Here is a 21,200-nt window from a genome sequence, read left to right on the forward strand (position 1 = left end):
CATACTGATCAGAACTCCTATACAACGAGTAGCAAGGTTTCAGCCTGGCCATGGATTTGCTTTCATCCATCTTTACTTAAGTAGCATTTTAATCACACAGCCACCAGCAGCGCAAGCCCTGTCATCCCCGGCTGTTCAGTTCCCAGTGCTGCCAGCACAGGGGAACCAGTAGCTGAGGGGCTGAGACTTTGTTGTCTCCCTCCAGAGGTGCAGATGCCCCCAGCTGTGTGAATGCAGGAACACTGGCAGCTCCATCTGCCTGGCTGGCATCCAGCTTACGCCTGAGTGCTGCAGGAAGTGTCTGGGTCCCTAGTAAATGCCGTAGGTGGGCTCCTGAGTATTTCGGTATCTGTCCAGGTACCTCAGAGGCTGGTGGCGCGGGAACTTCAACTGCGGAGGATGGTAAATGGGCGGCCGCACAAATTCAAACACAGGCTCTCTCATATCTGGAAAGGGGTAATGCAGAATGTCAGCAAGATGGCTCAGTCCCAAACCTCAGACATCCCGTTTCACCAGCAAGGGCCCCCATGTGCACACAGGACCAGGGCTGGTCAAGCATGTGCTGGTGAAGGTTGTGTCACTGTTATTTTAAAACACTCAATCAAAACGTTCTTTGAGATGCTGTTTTAGATTGCTGTTTGTTTGTTTGTGGGATGATGGCTCATTTAAGTACCCAGTCTGTGCTGTAACAGATCCTAGACAACTGCCAAGAACAAGTGCGACCCTCCAGTCACAGCTGACTCAGCAACCCTCTGCACTACTCACAGGACCATGTCCCACTCCACCAACAGCCTCCCTCCAGCACCTCTGCACACTGCATTGCTTACTGAGAAGTTGATGGAAGACCCCAGTAACGGAGCTATCCCACTGACACTGGAAAAATGCCAGCCCTACTGGGGTCATTGCATCCTCGTGCTTTCTGTAGAAGTCAAATGTGCTAAAGGTTCGCATCTTGAGGCTGTGGCTGGAAAGAAGACACAAGCACAACATCTCAGGTAAACCTCTTTTCCTGCAGCATCATGGTAGGCAACTACTTCCCCACATCACCCCAGAGTCTATAAAACAGAGGAATATAACCTCTTTTCTTCCCTGTGAGGGTGTTGAGGCACTGGCACAGGGTGCCCAGGGAAGCTGTGGCTGCCCCATCCCTGGCAATGTTCAAGGCCAGGTTGGACACAGGGGCTTGGAGCAAGCTGCTCTAGTAGAAGGTGTCCCTGCCCATGGCAGGGATTGGAGCTGGGTAAACCTGAAGGTCCCTTCCAACCCAAGTTTTCTAGGGTTCTATCAAAAGGAAGTCACCAAAAGTAAACCTCACAGCTTCTCCAGTTCCATGCACATTCCTGCCCCATGCAGAACAAATCACTTTCTTAACAGCCTGTTTAAAGCAACATGACACCACAGTGCTTGCAGGGCTGAGACTGTGGCTTCAGGTGACACAAAACCTCAAAGCAGCTCCAAACAACCCTGCAGATTAAAAAGAACTGCTCTCTTACAGCAGTAACAACCACGTGATCATAGCACTAATAACCAAGCCAATGGAGTGCAAAACCACCCAGCAAAAGCTTGAATTACCACGGCATCGGCCGAACATCCTCACTGAAATCTATGGGGCGGTCTTGCTTGAAGAGGAGGAAGATGAAGCGATGGTAGCCAGTTCCCATGGCAGGGAAGGGCGGTAAGTAGTGGCAGATCTCCTTACCTGACTTAAAGTCATTGCCTGGGATATTCGTCCTGAACACAAAGAAGTTTACTTCAATATACTCATTCATTTCCCTCCATTAGAATCAGCAGACTCAACCCAGAATTGCAAATCACTCCGTGCTGTGTTTTCACATGACTGGTGCCCTGTTCAACAAGTGAACAGATAGTAGAGACTGCTTTCACTGGACGAAAATTCATACCCAGTGATCTGAATGCCGAACAGCAACAACACCTGGAACTACTGCAGGTTTAGCAGAACCCAGAATACAGGGGCAAAAAAGCTAATGGCAGGAGCACCAAAGCAAGCCACTGAACTGCTGTAGTAAATGTTTATTCCCCAGCTCTGCTGGAGGAGTTTCTACCTGCTCTGCCAGGGCTTTCCCTGGGCTAAACAGCACATCCCTCTGATGTACTCACACCAGCCAGTGGAGGTACTCTGAGTCTGTGTCTCTTAGATGTCCATCTGCAAACACAAAAAAACAGAGAAAGGCGACTTGGGGCACCCTGGTGTTTGTATCAATCCCAAAGAGTAAACACTTTGAATGGAGGGTGCAGCTTGAGACCTCCCAGCATTCCTTTCCTATCACAAAAGTAACCCAATCTAATAAGAACTGGGCTTAAAACGAGGAGAAAAAAACTCTACAGATGTAATTCCAAGACTCATAGAACTTCTCGGTCATCTGCTTCACTTCGCTGTGCCTTGGTTTCAAATAATGTCAGTTAACCTGCCTCCCAGGCAGACCTGCCAAGGGAGAGAGGAGTTTAGGGGTAAACAAAAGATGGGAGCCAGGGAATTGTTTCCTATACACTGTGACAGAGATTTTGTTGTGTCACTGTCCGTCTCTCAGCCACAGACCTGGGGAGGCTACAGCGTTTTCTGCACATGTAATATATCCCTGCTTAGCAGGTATCACATCATCTCTGGTTATTTCCCAAAGGAAACAGAAGCTAACCAAAAGCAGAATGAAATAACCAGTTTAAACATGTTTTATTAAAGAACTCACTACTCACCTGGATTTGTGAGCAACAAGGTCCAGAGAGAGCCTTTATCTGCCTCATACGCCACTGCAGGGGGACCAGAAGCCTAAAAGAACAACATAAAAAGAACATGCATTGCTCAAACAGGTTCCATTAAGACCAGAGCACAATTTCCAAGGCAAAGAACATGGACTTCTTGTGGGCAAGGCCAGGATGCAACACAGACTAGACAGAGCCATACCACCCAGCTTCACATGGAGAGGCTCCTGGAGCCTTAATGAACATCAGCCTGCTGGTAGACAGTGATACTGTTGCAAAGCTCTGTCCTTCTCATGTCCAGGAAACAGATTTCCTTCATTACAGAGAAAATACCCTTTTAAAAGAAACCCCCCAAAACAAACAATGCCTGTTAGAAGCATCTGACAGAAACACAGAGGCTTCCCATGGGGTTGAGGTTGCTCCCTGCTCCCCTCACACACCTCTGATGGAGTTATGATGTTCCCATAGTATACTGGCACGAGGTACTCATCTTCTTGGCTGTACTCCACCCTCAAGGTAACCCAAGGGGTGAACGTAGCTCCCTTGAACAAGTCACGAAATATCCCACAGTGCTCTGCTACGCGCTGCTTGTGGAATGGGCCACTGCTCTTCTCCCACTCAGCTCTGACTTCGTTGAGGGGAATCAGCACTGCAAGGAGAGAGAAACACTGCAGGAGGCAGCTGGGCACCCAGAGCAGCCAGGGCAGGGAGGATAGGTGGTAGGGCACAGACCAGTCCGGAGCCGGGCTGCTCTTTCCATCTCAGTATTCTGGTGGTTCTCCCTCAGGATCTTTTTTCTTTTCTTGATTTCTTTTGCCCGCAACAGCTTATCATGTGGCAGACTGATGTCAGTCTTTGGCTCTTCAGAAAGGGATGAAAAAGTCAGTATGTAAAAATGAGAATACCTCAAACACCCAAACACAAACCCCTTGCAGCATGCTACAGAGTGTGAGAGAGATGCAAACTTCAAGACATAGGGGACTCAATTCTACCACCTTCCCCCTCCACCTCTACACTTTTGCTCCTTCCTTCCCCAGCTCACAGCATTCCCAGCCCTGTGGGTTTCCCAGCTGGTGAGCAGCTCTGGTCTTGGACTGCTCAGCAGGGAAGCTGAACTGTGTTGCTTGCTGCAGGTCTAAAGTTCTAGGTCCTGGGATTCCCAGGAATCATTTTGTTACCCTGCTCAACGTCATTTGGGAGGTGGCCAGCCTCCCTCCATTCAGAAAACTGTAGCCCCTTTCCCCTGAAGACGTTTGTGCATTACAAACTTTGAAACAAAACAAAAGCATCAGAACAGGACAAGCCTTGAGCCAGAGCACCTCAGCAGCTCTTTACAGAGACACCCCCAGTTTCCCTGAGCTTTAGCAGCAAACCCATGACGTGCGGCTCCTTCCACGAGTACCTGGCTGCGGGCTGGTGTGCTGCCGGTACGTCTTCCACCACCGGGGCCTCCTGCTCTCTTTTTCCGCCAATTTGAAGTAACGAGTGAAACTGCGGTATTTTTCCAGCGCTTCCAAGTTGCTGACGTCGATATGTTCGTTGGGCATCGGTCCCAGCGGGGCTGCCCGCTTCCAGAGGGCGGCTGGAAGCGAAGAGAGTACCCGTTTCACACACAGAACGGGAAACGAGACCGAGGGAGCCCACGGAAAGCAGGAGCAGGGGCCGGGCCGGGCCGGTGCCACCCCAAGCCCGCTTGGGGAACACAGGCGTCCGTGAGCTCTCCTGCTCCCCCTCCAGCCCCGAGCGGCTCCCGCTGCCCACCCGTGCGGAACCGCGGCTCCCCGACCCGTGTCTCACCGGCCGTGCCGAAGGGCCGCGCACCGCACCGCGCCGCCATCAGCAACGTCGCCGCCATGATGCAGTCTCCGGTAGCGGAAGGCCCCCGTTACTATAGCGACAGGGGCTCTGCCGCGCAGGGTCTGCGTTGAAGGGCCCCCGCTGCCATAGCAACGGGGCTGTCCCAGCCAGCGCCTGGCTACAAACGTCCCCACAGCCTCAGGGTGACGGACTCCTCCCACGCCCGGGACGCCCCTCCCCGTCCGCGGCCTTGGTCCTCGCTCCGCAGCTCGGAGCGGAGCGAAGCGAAGCGAGCGGCTGGGAGGGAAGCAGAAGCCCAGCCCAGCAGCCACGTTTCTGCAGGAAAAGGCTCCCGGAGGAAAAGCTGGAGCTGCCAGTGAGCTGTGGAATGGCCTCGGGGTGCTGCGGAATGTCATCGAAGCCCCGGGGCAGAGCCGCCACACAGCCTTGCAGCAAGAGCAAACCTCCGCCATCCCCTCTAATGGCTTGGCTGTTACAGCCCTGCCCAAGAGCCAGCAGCACACCAACTGAATCCTGCCCCCAAGGGCAACTGCCTCCCAGGCATTGCCAGTGGCACTGGCGTGTGGGGTGGAGGCCGGACAAAGTGTGTTCTTGCAGCCTCAGGCAGGGGTTTCACACTCGGAACATACCAAGACTGTTTTTAAAGAAAAGGACAGTTCCTCCATGAAAACTGGGATTATTTAATGTTTGTCGTTCCCAGCCCATGCAGAGGGCATGGTGGCCTCCTGCAAGGATGGACACAGCCATTCCCAGAGCAGCGTGTAGGGCTGCCACCTCCTCAACATGACAGGGTTCAAGTAGTGTAGGGCGCTTTCTTCAGGCTGTCCAGGAAGATCTGCTCATTTTCTAAGAAACGGTGGTCCTGAGCGGGATGGAGAGGATTGGTATCAGAGTGCCACAGGAACGGGGTCACAGTTCAAGGTGTCACTCATGAGTAAGGGAAGTGTCCCAAATCCTCTTTCACGTGGGCAGGTACCTGTCTGTGGTAACCCCTGGGTGTAATGCCCCACCTCACAAGCCCATAACCTCACACAGAAGCAGCTTCAACGAGCATCCCTGCCTGGAGAAGGACCCATAAAGGAGCTGACAGGAGAGGACGCGGTTATCACAAAGCCAGAGTCCAGCAGAACTAGCTCCTTCCACCCAGGGATGGGGTGAGAGGAGGGGCAACCCCATAAAGTCAGGGATATTCTCCACGAACCTGAGGCAAGCTGTGAGGATCCACCCATCCCTGCTTCTGGTATTGCCCCTCAAGATGCCAGCCCAGCAGCTCAGAAATGATCTCAGGAGACCCTCCAGCCTATCACTACCAGGCTTCACCCAGCCTGCTCCAACCCCGCTGACGGAAGCTCCTTCCACCCATGGTCTCCTATCACCTCACCTGCTGGGCCCTGTAGTTCAGCAGCAGCAGGCTGATGTAGTGGTCAGTGGGGCTGGCCATGGACAGGGCTTCCTGGATGGGAGGCAGAAAGCCTGGAACACTGCGTAGTGCCTGCGCTGTTAAGGAGACAACAGAGCATCCCTTTTCGTTTTCTGCTGCCTGTATGTCCCTGCAGCAGGATCCTCCCCAGCCTTCCAGTGCAAGCAGGAGGTTTAACCCACCTGTCTCACCCCTCCTTCCCCTTCCAGGCGATGCCCTCACTCAGAGAGCTCAGCTGAGCTCCTTTAGAGGACAAGGAGGGCAAGCCACATCTGAGGTTTATATACAGGGGAACTAAAACAGCTCCCAGGAACACCTCAAGCCTCCTAAGCGGAATACAAGTGCAGCTGCCCCCAGCATGTCCCTTCCCACCAGCAGCATGCAGGAAGCCTTACGCAGTGTGGCGGAAAGGCCTGTCACAGGGGCACCGAGGTCCTTGCCTGTAGTCCGCAGCATCACAGGGCTCCTGGCTAGCACCTTACGTAGCTGTTCAAGCTGTTTCCTCTGGCGAGCCATGCTCAGCCGCTCCTGCCCCATCCCCAGGAGAGAAGCTGTTGGGAAAGGTCCAGGCCCCTGGCATGGCAGCCCCAAGACAAGAAGGGAAGGTTTGGGGGTATTTGCCTGGTGCAGATGCTGTTCCTGCTGCTTTAGCTGCTCCAAGTGCTGCTGCATGACCTGCAGCCTGCTCTGGTGCTCGGACTCTACCCTGCGTGCCTCCCGCAGGGCTCGCTCCCCTTCCTCATACTTCTGGGATGAGAGCTGCAAGACAGAGCAGCTGGGGAGGCTGGGGACAGGGACCCTCGCTGCCCTGAGGCAGGGCTCCTTTGTGCATCCCCTCGTCCCCCTCCCAGGACAGGATTCAGGTTCATGACTTTGGGAGGGATGGGAAACCCCTGCTTTGTTGCTGGCTGCCATACAGCTGTGAATTGCACTGCAGATGCTCCACTTGCCTTGGTCGTGCTTTTAATCTCCTCCTCACGGTTCTGGATGTGCAGTGCGGCCCTGTTCACCTTCTCCTTCTCATGCCTCAGCTCCTGCCATGCTTCTTCCAGCAGCTCCCTGTCCCTCAACAAGTGATTCTCCTTCACTTTCAGCTCACGGCTCTGGATCTTCAGCTCTGCCTGCTCCTAGTGTGGGCACAGGGAAAACTAGTGCATCACCAGCCCTGTTGAGCTTTTCATGTGTGCCAGTTTTGGGTGCAGAGCAGCACCACCAGGCACCCAAGCAGTGTCCTCATACACCCACCGTTGGAGGGCAGGGCTGGCACAGCTTGGACTGTAACAGATACACAAACACACTCTTTCCCCAGAAGGGACGGAGCCCCCCACCATGTTGCATACCCTAAAACATGCTCAAGGCATGGCATTTTGTCAGCAGTGGAAATATTTAGCCTGAACGTGGTATTTTTCACCCTTGTAGTCCTTACAAATGCAGCTTTGCCATGCTGCCTGTGCCACATATCCCCTCTGGACAGCCCCAGCAGGGAGCAGAACTGGAACTGGACACATCCCCATGGTACAGGGAGGTTTTGCTTCATCTTGCCAGACTTACAACGGAAGCAGCTGCACCTGGGCTGGCTGCCCAACCTCCTCACAGGCAAAGGGGAGACAGAAACTGACGCTTAAGTCCATCTCTAAAACAGGCTGGTGTAGGCTGTTCCTGGAACAGCTGGATTCTCAGCACCCCGAGTGAAGTCTCAGTCTTAAACACCCGAAGGCAACGCTGAACACCTCCCCACAGGCAGGACCCACCTGTGAGCCTGCCAAGAAGCACTGGAGGCCACAGGAAGGGGCTCTACTGTGGTACCTTGGCTAGGCTCATGATGGTGCTCTCTCTTTGGGAGGCCATCTGCAGAGCTCGGTCCATGTCGCGCTCCAGCTTCTGTCGCTCTTCCAGCAATGCACTCTGGAGAGCATCGCAAGAGAGGAAGAGAAAAGCACCAAGTCCCATTTGCCACAGTATTTTACTCCTTTAACTCATCTCTGCCACCAAACACCACGCAATGTCTACAAGCTTGTTCAAGCCTATGACACCTGACATGAACCCTGCATAGAGAGCTCTGGCCCCATGCTCCTCGAGAACCAGTGTGAATCATGCACACACAGAAGCCTCTTGCATCTGTGTGCAAGAGGGTTGGTCTGATTGTGATTCACTGTGAGACCAGGTGTGGGATTGAGGAGGCAGAGGGCAGAGGAAGGATGCTACAGCCCAGTACCCAAATCTCTCTTCTACTATACACTGCAGCTCTGGTCAGACTCAAGGGACATGCAGAAAACACCTGGAGATGTCTGCCCCACCTCACCTTCTCCCTCTCCAGCTCTGCTCGCTCCATGGAGAGCTGCTGGGTCATGCCTCGCCGCTGCTCCTCCAGTGAGTGCTGCAGCAATTCTGCTTTGGACTGCTCTGCCACCAGCCTCCATCTCTCCTGGGTTCAGACACAGAGGAAAGACAGATGCCACTCACAGACTCCAGGCCAGGGACCTCCAATGGGCAACGCTGTACATCGACCGCCAGACAGGGGGGCTGGCCTGGGCAACAGACACAGTGCGAGCTCACCTGCTCACTCAGCCTGGACTCCATTGTAGTCATCACCTCCTGGAATCGGCTCTGCTCCTCCTCCATGTCCCTCTTCTGTTGTGACAGCCTGTCCTCGAGCACTGGTGAGAGGAAGCAGCAGGGCCATGAGCAGCATGAGGTGGGAAGCCCTCCTCTGCCTGCACAACGTTCACAGAAAAGCTGCATGTGTTTATGCTCATCATCTTCTGCCCATCCCCAGGACACTTTTTGAAAGGGGACACCCGGAGGTGTCCAGTGACCAAAACAGGCCTTGGCCCCCAGCTTCTCTGGCTGACGTGGGGCAACTTCTCCCTGTTTCCTGGGTGTCCCCAGCCCTGGCAGGGATCCTGCAGACATTCTGGCACATAAGAAAAGCAGAAGTACCTTTGAGCTGCTTGTCCCACCGCTGTGCCAGTTCCTGGGATGTGGTGTGGTGCATGGCCTCCACCTTCTGTGAGAGGTGATGCAGGCTGCTGGAGAACTTCTCCATCTGCTCAATGATACCGTTCAAAGACCTGCGGAGAGAAGGGAGGGGAGGGTCACCCCTGTGGACACACTTGGTCTCACTGTGAGGGAGAAGGGGATGTGTGGTGGGCCAAAGGCTGGGCAGCCCTGCCCTGAACCTCTCTGGGTCATGGCAGAGTGCTAGGAGGACAGAGCTGCTGCTTAGAGTACCAGAGAACATTAAACAGATCACCACCAATAAAAGCAGTGGGTGGGAGAGGGGATGGCACCTCCTGCCATGATTCCATGCTGGTTCCCGCAGAGCAGGGAACTCCATGGCCAGGGACTCATGTGGGGATATGGCACCAGGTGTCAGCACCTGGTATGTGAGCTGGAACTGGTCACTGCATCGATCTCCAGGTCTTTCAGCCGTTTCAGCCTCTGGAGCTGCTCTTCGTAGTCTCTGCGCATCTCCTGGACCAGTGTCCTGCAGGACACAGGGAAGGAGCCCACCATGGGCTGTTACAAACCAGTGCTCCCCATGACAGGCACTGTGGAAGAGGCCTGGTTGTGGGGCTGAGAACCAGGTCCCAGGAGCTGAGCTGGCATGCCAGTCTGTTACGGGGCGTCCCATTGACAGGCACCCACATTTTGGTGAACCACTTCTGGCAGTTATGGGCTTCTCTACCAAAACCTGATTTCTCATTGACTCAAACTATGTGGTCATCAGTGACTCACTGACCAGAATAAAAGGGACCTAGGGGAGATAAAACGCTGCATTCAGCATCTTTCAAAGTTAGCATTCACTTTAAAATAATGCGCTCAGACAGATCTCCCCATTTCTACCTACAAAGCAAATCCTCATTCCAAAAGACACTAAGCTACTCATAACCCAGTGCCTCTGGGCTCTGACTTCTCCATTCACTGTGTTCCCAAACTGCTCCCTGGTTCCTTTGGTAAGACTGGGACTACCAGCCCCATGTGTGCTGCTCATGCTGCTCCTACCCAGCATCTCCACCCGGCTCCTGCCCAGGGAGGTCATAGCAAGGAACAAGCGTTACTTTCATGGCAATACCCATCACCCTCCACCCAAAGTGCACACATGGATTTAGGAGCAGACCAGTGTCACTGTGTGCATGGGGAAACATGCAGACACCCTGCAGTCTGAGCCCTGAACCCCCCTGCTACTGCCCAGTGTACTGTCCTAGTTGGCAATGTGCTGGCAATGGGACTGAGCCCTCCTTCTTGTCACTTGGGACAGTGTTGGTAAGAGTGGACCCTCACCTCGGCTCACCCATGGGCTGCTCTCTGCCCCTACCAGGTCCACATCAACATGGTTTTGTGCCTGCATGTCCCACGGATAGATCTGGGAAGTGCCCCAGCATTCCCAGTCTGGGGAGACGGATGGGGCTGCAGGCAAGGACCTGACAGAAAAGGGGAGCAGAGGTGAGAGCCCGATACCTGTACGTGCTCTCGAGATGATCCAGGTCTGCCTGGTGCCGCTGCCGGAGACTCTCCAGCATCAGTTTGTACTGAGTCCGCTCCGTCTCCAGCACCTGGACCTGTTGGGCACCCAGAGAAGATCCTTGTGCTGCCGCAGGGACAGAGATCCACAGCAGCTCTTAGTGACCATAGACATCCCTGGACAGGGAGGTTTCTCCTCTCTCCCATCACCCTGATGTTATCTGGAGCAGACGCAACCCCTTCTCCTTCCCCTGGCTCTCCCATGGTCTGCATCCAGCAGGCTATGGGGTTCACCTGGCTCTCCAGCTCTGCCACACGGGCCTGGGCCCTGAGGAGCTCTGCATGACAGCCTGATGCATCCTTGTAGAGCTGGGCTGTGGGAACTCCCAGCCTCCTCTCCTGTAGCAAGCCTGGAGCTGCAGAATCTGCCTAAGGAGATGAAGAAAGAAAATTAAGGCTCTTTGGAATCAGTGGCTTTCTGGTGGGGCCATCAGGCCCCAGAGGAAGGCACGAGCCTCACCTGCAACTGTGGGGCACTCTGCAGATGTGCCCTGCATGCAGCAAAATGCAGGGACACAGGGATGCTCTCAGGGAGGTGAAGCCCTGGGCATCTCCTCCCAGCATGCAAATGGCAACCTATCCCCAGCCTGCTGCTGTCCCTCCTCTACCCTTCCCCAGCCCAAGCCCATTGCTGCCCTGGGCCCTTTCTCTCCAGTTGACACCCAGCAAGCAGCCCCTACCCCAGACACAAGCATGTCTCTGGGGAGACACCCAAGGATACAACCATGAGCGTTCTAGGAGAAAGCATGTGTTCTGCCACCAGGGCAGGCACAGAGGCCCAGCTAAATGAGAAATGGAGGCTTCAGAGACCAAAACTCTAATTTCCCTTCCATTGTCTACAAACAATCTCAGAGCATCTTCACCATCATACTGGGAAAACCAGCTGAAGAAAGCCTTCTATCAGTTGGAGCCTCTGTTGTCTACTTAACATCATCTACATATATATATGCCTGGGGAACCATGTAATGCTGCTCAGGCAACACAGGGTTGTAAATACTTTGTGATTTACAAAGCATTCACAACACACGTGCTTTGGCCTCATAAACACAACTTGTGGCATCTCAGGGCTCTCTGCACACTTTGCCTCTCTGGGAGCCTGTGTTCATGGAGGCAAAGTGGGGCACATCTTTCCTCCTGCTGAGGGAGCATGGACAGAGCCGGATCACAGTACTTCCGTGGGCAGGGCTCATGATCACTGCCCTGATCCTGCACCTCTCGGGGGCACAGCCCCAGCACCTACCTGAGTGAGCACAGCAGGGCCTGGCATCTTCTGCTCTTGTGGGATCGTGGTTGTAGGGACTGAAAATTGGACAAGTCTGTGATTCAGACGTGGCAAAATGAACCATCCCCTCCCAGAAGGATGAAGGCTTCGTGGGCAGAGCAAGAAGGATCCTGCTCCCTCCCTCCAGTGGTTGCTGATGGGGATGGATGCTCAGACAGGCTTGTCCACATCTGCACCCCTACCCCACCTCATGCACAATAGTGATGGGACTCTGCTCTGCAGGGTAAGTCTGAGGGCAAAGCACGGCTCCATCTCCATCACCTAGGGAAAAGGCTGGCTCCCCTAAGTCACTTTCAGTGGCCTACGAACTGCTGCACAGCCTCAGTCACAGCAGCAAGGGGTCTTCCAGCACACAGCACTAATGGGATGAGCGTGAGGACAGCAGGAGGGAAAGGGGAGAGACACGGGACAGCACAAACTGAAGCCCACCCACAGCTCAGTCAGCAAGTCTCTTGCAGCCCTCCAAAACCCCAAAGGCAGAACTGCAGAGCTCAGTGTGCCTCAGCACCGTGTCCCCACCATGTCACTACATGGGAATGGTGGGATCCTGCAGCTTGGCAGCCTTCTCTGACAACAGCTGCTCAAAGCCGGGGCAGCATTCACATGGCCAAGGGCAATGATGCTGTGGCTCCTGCCTTGTTTTGGGGTGTTTTTTTTTGCAGGGCAGGGTGACTCTTTCTGCATGCTGCCGCCCAAATTGTACAACCACATGAAACGCACCCAGGGCGCTGTCATCTCTGGTGGGATCTCCCTGCACAGACTCCAACGGCTGAGCTGAGTCTTGTTTTGCGGTGCTGAGCCAGGGGACCAGCTGCCTGCATGGGTACAGAGACACCAGTGATGCACAGCAGTGTCATAGCTCAGGGATAGGCACATGGATATTATCCTGATTGGCATTTCTAGAAGCTTGAAGCTGGGCTGTCCCACTGTAATCAAACAAGCAAGAGCCTGACAGTCCTTCACAGCTTCCTTCCCCCCCAGTGACAGAGTTCCCAGTGACCAAAGCAGGACCCCGGAAAGTGTGTGCAATCTTGGCCACAACTGGAAGGAGAGCACAGAGCTTTGATGGGACCGCAGGCAGTATCAGCAGAATAAAGCCCTGCATTATTACCGCAAGCCAAGCCAAGATAGTTGTCCTGGGTTTAGCAGTAGCATTCATTTTTCTCCTTCTTGGGATCCTCCTGTCACTCCAGAAATATAGATGGGTCCAGCCATCCGGTGGCTTAAAATGACTTTCTTAAATTGGAGCCAAGGGTTTCTGAGAGGTCCTGCTGGCGCAGCTACATATGGCGTAGATGCAAGAGCTGTGGCCACATATCATGACCTTACCTGACAGGAGACTGGGGATCCAGCCCATTGCATGGAGCTTCTGAAGGCTTGGCATTCCTCTCCTGGGTCTTTGCCCGTGCTTGGGCTTTCTTGCGAGCCAACAGGGCCATCAGCCAGTCCTCCTCCTCCTCTGATGGGTCAGGTTGAGGTGCTGCCTTCTCTGCTGCTGGAAGCTGGCTGGTGGAGTGGTGCCGCCTGGCTGTGGCAGGGGTGGGGTGGCTCACTGTGGGACTGGCTTTCACTTGAGACGACAGCTCTGAATCCATAAAAGCCTCATCTTTCAAACCCAGCCAGTCTCCTCTATTCCTGCTGCCACACACAGGGTTCTGGCTGGCTGGAGGAAGTTTGTGGCAAGGCTCTGGTTTTGCTTCACTGCTGGTCTCAGCAGAAAACCTGCTGCAAGGACAAGCAGTTGCATACCTGCCTGCCAGGGGACCCGAGGGACTGTCACAGGGGAAGCAGCCATGCACTCACAGAGCACAATACCTCACAGATTGCCTCCTCCCTAGCTGGCCACTGGGCATGGAGGCCACTGTGGGCCGGTATGCTCCAAAGTCAAAATCCATCTTGTCCCATCCATCTTCCTTCTCTGTTCAGATAAGCAGCCTTGAGTCAGCACCCAGAGGAACAGCTATCTGCAAAGGCACCAGCCCTTTTCTCCCCTGTAATTTCCACTGGGAAAACACAGCTGGAACCATCATCCACAGGAACCCATGTGCAAGTGCCTCCTCAGTGTGGCTGGGAAAAGCTTCTTTGCTGGAAATCAGACCATCTCCAAAGGCAATGGAGTTATGGCTACTGCGCAAATGCTTCCAGGCTGCCTCGAGGGCAAAGCACTACACTTTTGCACTAGCCACCTTTCCCTGCACTGCCTGACAGCCCGTTAGCATCCCTGCAAAGAAAGGGTATGTCCCCTGCAAGGGCATCAGGAATCAATCTCGCTCTCCCAGGCCAATGCTATCACCTCTGCAGACCTTCCCAGCATCCCTGGCTGTGCTCACCTGGCTGGTTTTGGTATTTTTATCCAGTTTGAACTCCCTGTGCTCTCCCTTGCCTGGCTGTTTCAGTTCCCTTTTTGGGGAAGTGTTTTTCTGGCTACCTCTTGTCCCATAGGTGATCCCTGGCCCCTCTTCAGGGTGTGATTACATTGCTAATAGCAGCAAGAGATTACAGATGGGTTTTAGGTGATTTAGGTGAGCCTTGTCCCAGCAATTCATCTATCATGGAGTGAGCTGGCCAGAGCTCCTCCCTGTTAGGGACACAGTGGCAGATTGGTTTCTCTGAGGGGCAGGGCTCATTCTCAGCACACAGCCTTGCCAGGGGTCTCTGGCTCTCCTCTGCCAGACAAGGCTGCTCTTGTCCCTTGCTGGGAGCCACAGCCAGAAGCTCCAGCGCCCCCTACACCATCTCAACACACAAGACATCCCCTACTTTACCACTGCCTCTTCATTTCCCTTACTCTTGTGCCTTCTCTCCTTACTTCTCACCTCCTTTTGGGCCACTCCCAAATCCCAGTGCGTCCATCAAGTCATCATCATCATCTTTAAATGTGAGCTCCCTCCTCCGGACCGGTGCCATGGTCTGCAGGGGCGTCTGAGGTGGCTCTGTGGATGGGATCACGCAAGGAAGGAGATTTGATCAGAGCTTTTTGTTTGTTTGTTTGTTTAACAAGAGATCAAAGCATCCTGACTGCTCTTATCACACAGGACCATTTAAAAGGTAATTTTTAAATAACTCTACCAAGTAACCCCATCTCATTGTGACAAAGTGGCAATGTGCTACTGCCTGGTTTGTGGCCATGCATCCACTGGTGGTACATTGCTGGGTATCACTGAGTTTTGTGCTCTGGCTAACACCAGGAGCTCCTTTACCTTTGCAAGTTTCCAATCAAATAATTCCTGTCCCTCATCACCCAAAGTCCTGCTCCACCAAGGCACCTTAGTCCTTGTCCTAACCTACTAGCTGCTACTTGTGTAGGGGGTGGATTTATCAGGGGGTGGATTTATCAGGGTGAAAGGTGATTTTTAGAGGACTATCAGACTATTTAAGCTGAAAGAAGGGATATTCAACTTCAGTATTAGAAAAAAAAGTCTTCATTATGAGAGCGGTGAGGCACTGGCACAGGGTGCCCTGGGAAGCTGTGGCTGCCCCATCCAGGTTGGACAGGGCTTGGAGCAACCTGCTGTAGTGGAAGGTGTCCCTGCGCGTGGCAGGGGGTTGGAGCTGGATGAGTTTTAAGGTCCCTCCTAACTGAAACTGTTTTATGATTAGTGTCCCTGTTGCAGGAACAAGAGGGATGAGTGCCAGTAACACAGCCACAATGTGGATGGATCCCACCGAGAGGTGCACCAGCTGTGGTTCGGCATGGACAGGTGATGCTCTCAGCAACCCAAATTCTGACCCAGCGAACTTGTTCTCATCTGGCAACATGCAGAAAAGGCTGGATGAGGTCAAATGTGAGATCTGAACCTCCATTCCCAGAAAGGAAAGGTTATTTCTGAAACCTGTGGCAAACTGAAAATATCAAGCACTCCATGAGGTGGGTCACGGTTAACCCTGTTACCAAGTTGTTCTATAAATGGTTAATAAGAGATGGACTAGGTGGCTTTCAATTCAATTCAATCAGTTTGCACCTCACGCAAACTCAGCCAGCTGCTGATTCACTTAATACAAAGAAAATGCATCAAGCAACCCTGCTTACCTTTTTCTTTGCTCTGTTCTGCGATCTTTTCAGAGCTGCTTTTAGTGCCAGTTGAAGATGGCTTTTTGGGAGCATCCTGCTCCTCATCAGATGAAAGCCCCGCCAAAGGATCATCTAAATTTGGAAATTATCCCATCGGAAAGGAGAATAAGAAGAAAAACAAATAAACCCAATGTTACCTAGAAGAACAGGTCTGTGCTAAGCCAAGCTCTATCCCCTACCATGTGCGCATGGGGACAGCAGATCATATCTGCTCAAAGCCATGAAAGGAGGTTCTGCAGGGACCTGGGACACCCTGGAGTCTCCCTGCACTTCATGCACTCAAGAGTTACATTTATGTTCAGTTTTTCCACGTTTTCTTTCTCCTAGGAAAAAATACTGCAAACTTTGGGTGCTTTAATGCTTGAACATTGTTTAGGCAAAGAAAAAGGGGAGAAAAAAAGCTCACCTAAATCACCTAGAAACCATCTGTAATTTGAACAGATACTAATCTTGGTTAAAGCACAGCCTTCGACAAGCAGATATCAGCAGTGCCAGAAAACTATTGCCCCTGTTTGGAAGTTGGACAGAATCCCTCCTGACACAAGGGCTGCATCTTGTTTTTTTTTCCTTTGGTCACCTCTGTAGGATTAGAATTGCATCAGCATCGTAGGAGTGAAGGACCCAAATTTCACTGACCAGCCAAGCCTTTAGTTAACACATTAGGCAAACTATGGTGTCCCGGTTTAAGTAACTCAGAACCACAGAGCTGCTCACTCACTCGCTCCTCCCCTTCCTCCCCCTGCTCCCAGAGAGACAGGGAGGAGAATCAAAAGAATGTAACTCCCACGGGTTGAGATAAGAACAGTCCAGTAACTAAGGTATAACACAAACCACTACTGCTACCACTAATAATGATAAGGGAAATAACAAGGGAAGAGAATACAACTGCTCAACACCTGCTGACTGGTCCTCCTTCCCCTCTACTCTGCCCTGGTGAGACCGCATCTGGAATACTGTGTCCAGTTCTGGGCCCCTCAGTTCAAGAAGGACAGGGACCTGCTGGAGAGAGTCCAGCACAGGGCAACTAAGATGATTAAGGGAGTGGAGCATCTCCCTTATGAGGACAGACTGAGGGAGCTGGGTCTCTATAGTTTGGAGGAGGCTGAGGGGTGACCTTATTAGTGTATATAAATATATAAAGGGGGAGTGTCATGAGGATGGAGCCAGGCTCTACTCAGTGGCAAACAATGATAGGACAAGGGGTAATGGGTACAAACTGGAACACAAGAGGTTCCACTAAAACTTGAGAAGAAACTTCTTCTCAGTGAGGGTGACAGAACACTGGAACAGGCTGCCCAGGGAGGCTGTGGAGTCTCCTTCTCTGGAGACATTCAAAACCCACCTGGACACATTCCGTGTAACCTTATCTAGGTGATCCTGCTCCGGCAGGGGGATTGGACTGGATGATCTTTTGAGGTCCCTTCCAGTCTCTAGCATACTGTGATACTGTGACTGATACCCAGCCTGATCCAAGTAGTGATCTAGCCCTTCTGGGTAACCTCCCCCAGTTTCTATACTGGGCATGACGTGCTTTGGTATGGAATACCCCTGTGGCTAGTTTGGGTCAGGTGTCCTCTCTCTGCTTCCTCCTGGCTTCCCCTCCTCCCTGGCAGAGCATGAGACTGAGGAAGTCCTTGGTCAGAGTAAACATTACTCAGTAAACAGTACAAACAAAACTAAAAACATCGCTGTTATCAGCGCTGTTCCCAGCTGAAAGTCAAGAACACAGCACTGCACCAGCTACTAAGGAGAAAACTGACTGCTACTGCTGAACCCAGGATATAAGGGCAAAGAGCAAGGGCAGAGTCCTCAGCTGCCCCCCTGTATCTATGTGCTGAAGTGAAGAGAGATCCTACCTTCAAAGTTCTTGTGCAGCTGGCGAGCAGAAGGGGATGAGAGTGCCTTCTTTTCCATAGCAGGCTTTTCTGGAAAGAGAGGCCACAGCTGTTAAGACAAGGTACTGCAGAGACATCCCTGTTCCACTCTGGCTGTAAGTCAGTTTTCTGGTGGCAGCCCCCTGAAATCAGATGTGACACATGGTTCACCCAAAGCCCTACCAAATGGGAATCTTTCTGGAAGGGCCTCCTTACAAGCAGAGAAGAAAAGGGCCAGGGGAAGAGCAGGACACTTTGGGGACCGGCATATCTTAAATGCAACCACTCTTGTTCTCCTTACACAGATATTAAGCAGATCTCAGTAGGCACACTTTGTAGAGGGAACAGCCAAATAAATGATGTTTGGTGGGAAGCAGCAGCATGGCTGCTCTTGCTGCTATTAGCAATGTAATCACACCCTGAAGAGGGGCCAGGGATCACCTATGGGACAACAGGTAGCCAGAAAAACACTTCCCCAAAAAGGGAACAGGAAAAGGATTTTCAGGAACAAATAATTTTTTTGTTCCCTATACTAGATGAAAATATTCTCTGCTCGTTTACAATCAGGCTGCAAAAAGAAGAGTAAAATCTCCTTTTTACCTTTCTCAGGAGTTAGCTGCTTTTCTGTGATTTTTACTCCTCCTCCCAAGGAGTCACATTTTCCGGGACATTGCACAGTTGTCTTCCCTGCCCCAGAACTGGATTTTGGCATTCCCAGGAGATCAGCTGGCTGGTAAGCTTCAGAAAATTTACCAGGAATTCTGTCTGAATGTTGTGGTTTGAACTGAGCTGGTAACTCGGCACCAGGCAGCTGCTCGCTCACCCCTGGGCGGGATGGGGAGGGGAATCAGAACAATGTAAAAACCCATGGGTTGAGATAAAAACAGTTCAATAGCTAAAGTATGATATTCTACTATTAATATTACTAATAATAGTAATAATAAGAGAAATAAGAAGGGGAGAGTTAAAAAAAAAAACAAAAGGGGAAACGGAAAAAAACACTAACCAGCAGTGATGCACAATTGCTTAGCACCTGCTGACCAATACCCAGTCTGACCCAAGCAGCAATCCGGCCCTTCCAGGTGACTCCCCCCACTTTATATACTGGGCATGATGTGCTGTGGTATGGAGTATTTCTTTGGCTAGTTTGGGTCTGGTGTCTCTGCTTCCTTCTGGCTTCCTGTGCCCTTTCTCACTGGCAGAGCATGAGACTGAAAAGTCCTTGATCAGGGTGCTACTGAGCAACTAAACCAGCAGTGTGTTACCAGCATTATTCTCAGCCTAAAGCCAAAACACAGCACTGTACCAGCTACCAAGAAGAAAATTACCTCTACTCTAGGACACATAGCTGAAAGCAGGACACTGGAAAAAGAAACCAACAGGGAGAGATTAGGATGATGGCCACAGGCATATTCCTGAGCCAGGCACTACAAAGGGGGATTTGTTCAATTTGTTCATCCCTGACAGTGTTCAAGACCAGGTTGGACTGGGCTTGGAGCTACCAGGTCTAGTGGAAGGTGTCCCTGCCCGTGGCAGAGGGTTGGAAGTGGATGAGGTTTAAGGTCCCTTCCAACCCAAACCGTTCTGTGATGCTGTGACTATGATTTTGGCCACCGAAACGTTAGTGGTTGTGTGAGGTATATAGGAATGATTCGTGTCAGAAACTTAGGAGTCCTTGTCATCATTGCACTTTTGGAGGAATCGAAAATCCTGTAGAATGTATAGGAATGATCAGATTAAGATAGAAGTTCCTGTCAATACAATGATGAAAGAAAAGAAAGAACAAAGGAATAATCCTTCCTAATCAAAGTCTTTGTTACTTTAAGGGGTACTTTGTTTAACTACTTGAATGTCTCAAATGCTTTGCTAATTACAGAGGGTGTTTTGTTTAACTGCTTGAATGCCTTAAGGGGGTTAGGTTATCAAGGGATACATTCTGTTACGGGATGAGGTGAAACCTGTGTATTGAATAAGTAACTATATAAGAAATGGAACTGAGGGGGCTAAGATGGTGGTTAAGCTTGTGACAGATATCCCCTGTTAATATATTGCCAAGGAATTCAATAACTTTTTAAGAAGTTTCATCACCCAAATATAAGACCCCAGCAACAGGAGGATAACAATGAAAAAGAACCACATCGGTATTTGGGTGAATGAGACGACAGGATTGGCTGAAACCCAAGACTGAGGAGTATGAGACTGTACCCCAGAACTCTCGGTGTGCATCTTGGGTGGAGCGGAGACTACCCGGCGCACCCGGCGCTGCTTGCTTATTGCCTCTCGATATTAATCAATTGTAATAAAAAATTAATTAAATCAGATCATGGCCAAGATGGAATTTTTATAACAGTTGGGCAGAATGGTCCGGGCCAGCAGTGCCAGTGCAGCGCAGCCCAGCGCCAGCAGCTTCCAGGCGGCTCCCTTATCAGTGGTGTGGCACTGGTCTGGGCGGAGGTGTAAGCTGAGGCCGGAAACTCCTTGTGGTTGCCAGTTTGTGGGCTTTCCGGGATGTTTTTGTATTAATTCATGTTTATAAACGCCAGTATTGCAAAGAATAAACGTTTGATTGAAACAGGCTAAATAATATATGTTGGCATAAAAGATTTAAAATTAGGTATGTTGTTATCTGATATACCTATTTAGTTATTTAGCCTGAGTGATGTAAAAACTGGAATTGAGTTACTCTGCTCCATGGTTGTCTGTGTTTGGCGTGTGTTGGCTTTGTGCCTGCTGCCTTCGCAACTGCCTGGAGCAAGGACATTCGTCTGGTTCCAGGAACAAGTTGCTCACGGCGGCTATAACCCTTAGTGAGTTTGGGGGATGTCTTGGTTTCTGGGTATGGGTTTAGAGCACCTTGAGCTGGAAGCAAACTGCAAAGCAGACGTTAACACTTTGTTTGAAGCCTCATATGCAGAGGTAGTCTAGTACCATCCTGTCTTTTTTTTTTTACCCTCCCCCTAATGTGAAGACAAGATGGACTGGGGGGTGGGGGGTGTGGGGGGGTAGGTTTTTAAGCTGGATTACATCTGAATCAGCTAGAGGGAGAAAACATCTGTCAAATACCAGAATAATTTTAGGTTGTGCAGCATTGCATATTTTAAAACAATTGTGTTTTTCTCAAAAATTTAGAGCTGTAAACATCCTTTATATTTTTTCAGGAGTTGGGGCTGCTGTTTGTATAGCACATGCTTCTGACACCCTGATTTTATCATCTTTACAGATGAGCTCTGAATGGTAGCAGCTGTTTTCAATGATGCAGATCTGCAGTTACCACATAAAGTTGCAAATTTATGAACTGTTTATGTTAAAGGAAAGAAATTACGTGTTTAGGATTACCAGGTGACACATACCATGGAGAACAGAAATAATTACTTTAAAAAAAAACAATTATTAGAAAACTTCCAGAGTGGACCATGTGGACTTTTTAACACTACACCAAGGTAGCTTGGCTGGGAAGCATGAACTCTTATCTCATGCCCTGAAGCTGCTAAA

The 21,200-nt window shown here is 51.4% G+C and overlaps 2 protein-coding genes across 2 annotated transcripts; both read right to left on the reverse strand.

Annotated features, from left to right (window-relative positions):
• Positions 1 to 55: 55 nt before the first annotated feature.
• Positions 56 to 4,767, reverse strand: MRPL38 (mitochondrial ribosomal protein L38). Its single transcript, XM_061366943.1, has 9 exons — positions 4,516 to 4,767; positions 4,121 to 4,300; positions 3,451 to 3,579; positions 3,159 to 3,367; positions 2,713 to 2,785; positions 2,119 to 2,164; positions 1,573 to 1,731; positions 828 to 964; positions 56 to 446 (listed from the first exon to the last, which is right to left on the reverse strand). Exons 1-9 carry the CDS (start codon positions 4,571 to 4,573, stop codon positions 310 to 312), a joined length of 1,128 nt encoding a protein of 375 aa, XP_061222927.1. The 5' UTR covers positions 4,574 to 4,767; the 3' UTR covers positions 56 to 309.
• A 391-nt stretch (positions 4,768 to 5,158) lies between these two features.
• On the reverse strand, positions 5,159 to 17,826 carry FBF1 (Fas binding factor 1). Its single transcript, XM_061366944.1, is given in 21 exon segments — positions 5,159 to 5,398; positions 5,918 to 6,033; positions 6,352 to 6,715; positions 6,907 to 7,083; positions 7,763 to 7,861; positions 8,259 to 8,381; positions 8,513 to 8,613; positions 8,897 to 9,027; positions 9,336 to 9,443; positions 10,418 to 10,518; positions 10,715 to 10,849; positions 11,721 to 11,779; positions 12,483 to 12,577; positions 13,092 to 13,487; positions 13,578 to 13,680; positions 14,093 to 14,113; positions 14,116 to 14,157; positions 14,267 to 14,340; positions 14,572 to 14,695; positions 15,793 to 15,906; positions 17,691 to 17,826. Coding segments are annotated over 21 exon segments (2,610 nt in total). The 5' UTR covers positions 17,749 to 17,826; the 3' UTR covers positions 5,159 to 5,329.
• Between the last annotated feature and the right edge of the window lie 3,374 nt (positions 17,827 to 21,200).

The sequence above is a fragment of the Neopsephotus bourkii genome, unplaced genomic scaffold (genome assembly GCF_033783945.1).
Source record: "Neopsephotus bourkii isolate Nb327-2 ecotype Australia unplaced genomic scaffold, CSIRO-AGI_Nbou_v1 NB_1363, whole genome shotgun sequence".
Classification (NCBI taxonomy): Eukaryota; Metazoa; Chordata; class Aves; order Psittaciformes; family Psittacidae; genus Neopsephotus; species Neopsephotus bourkii.

What these genes read in the sequence shown, in the direction of transcription:
- MRPL38 (XM_061366943.1), bottom strand. Translation starts at nt 4,573, where the DNA reads ATGGCGGCGACGTTGCTGATGGCGGCGCGGTGCGGTGCGCGGCCCTTC. An exon ending in GCACACCAGCCCGCAGCCAG is followed by an intron (nt 3,580 to 4,120) that starts GTACTCGTGGAA and finishes CCCTTTCTGAAG; the next exon opens with AGCCAAAGACTGACATCAGT. An exon ending in CTTGTTGCTCACAAATCCAG is followed by an intron (nt 2,165 to 2,712) that starts GTGAGTAGTGAG and finishes TTGTGTTTGCAG; the next exon opens with ATGGACATCTAAGAGACACA.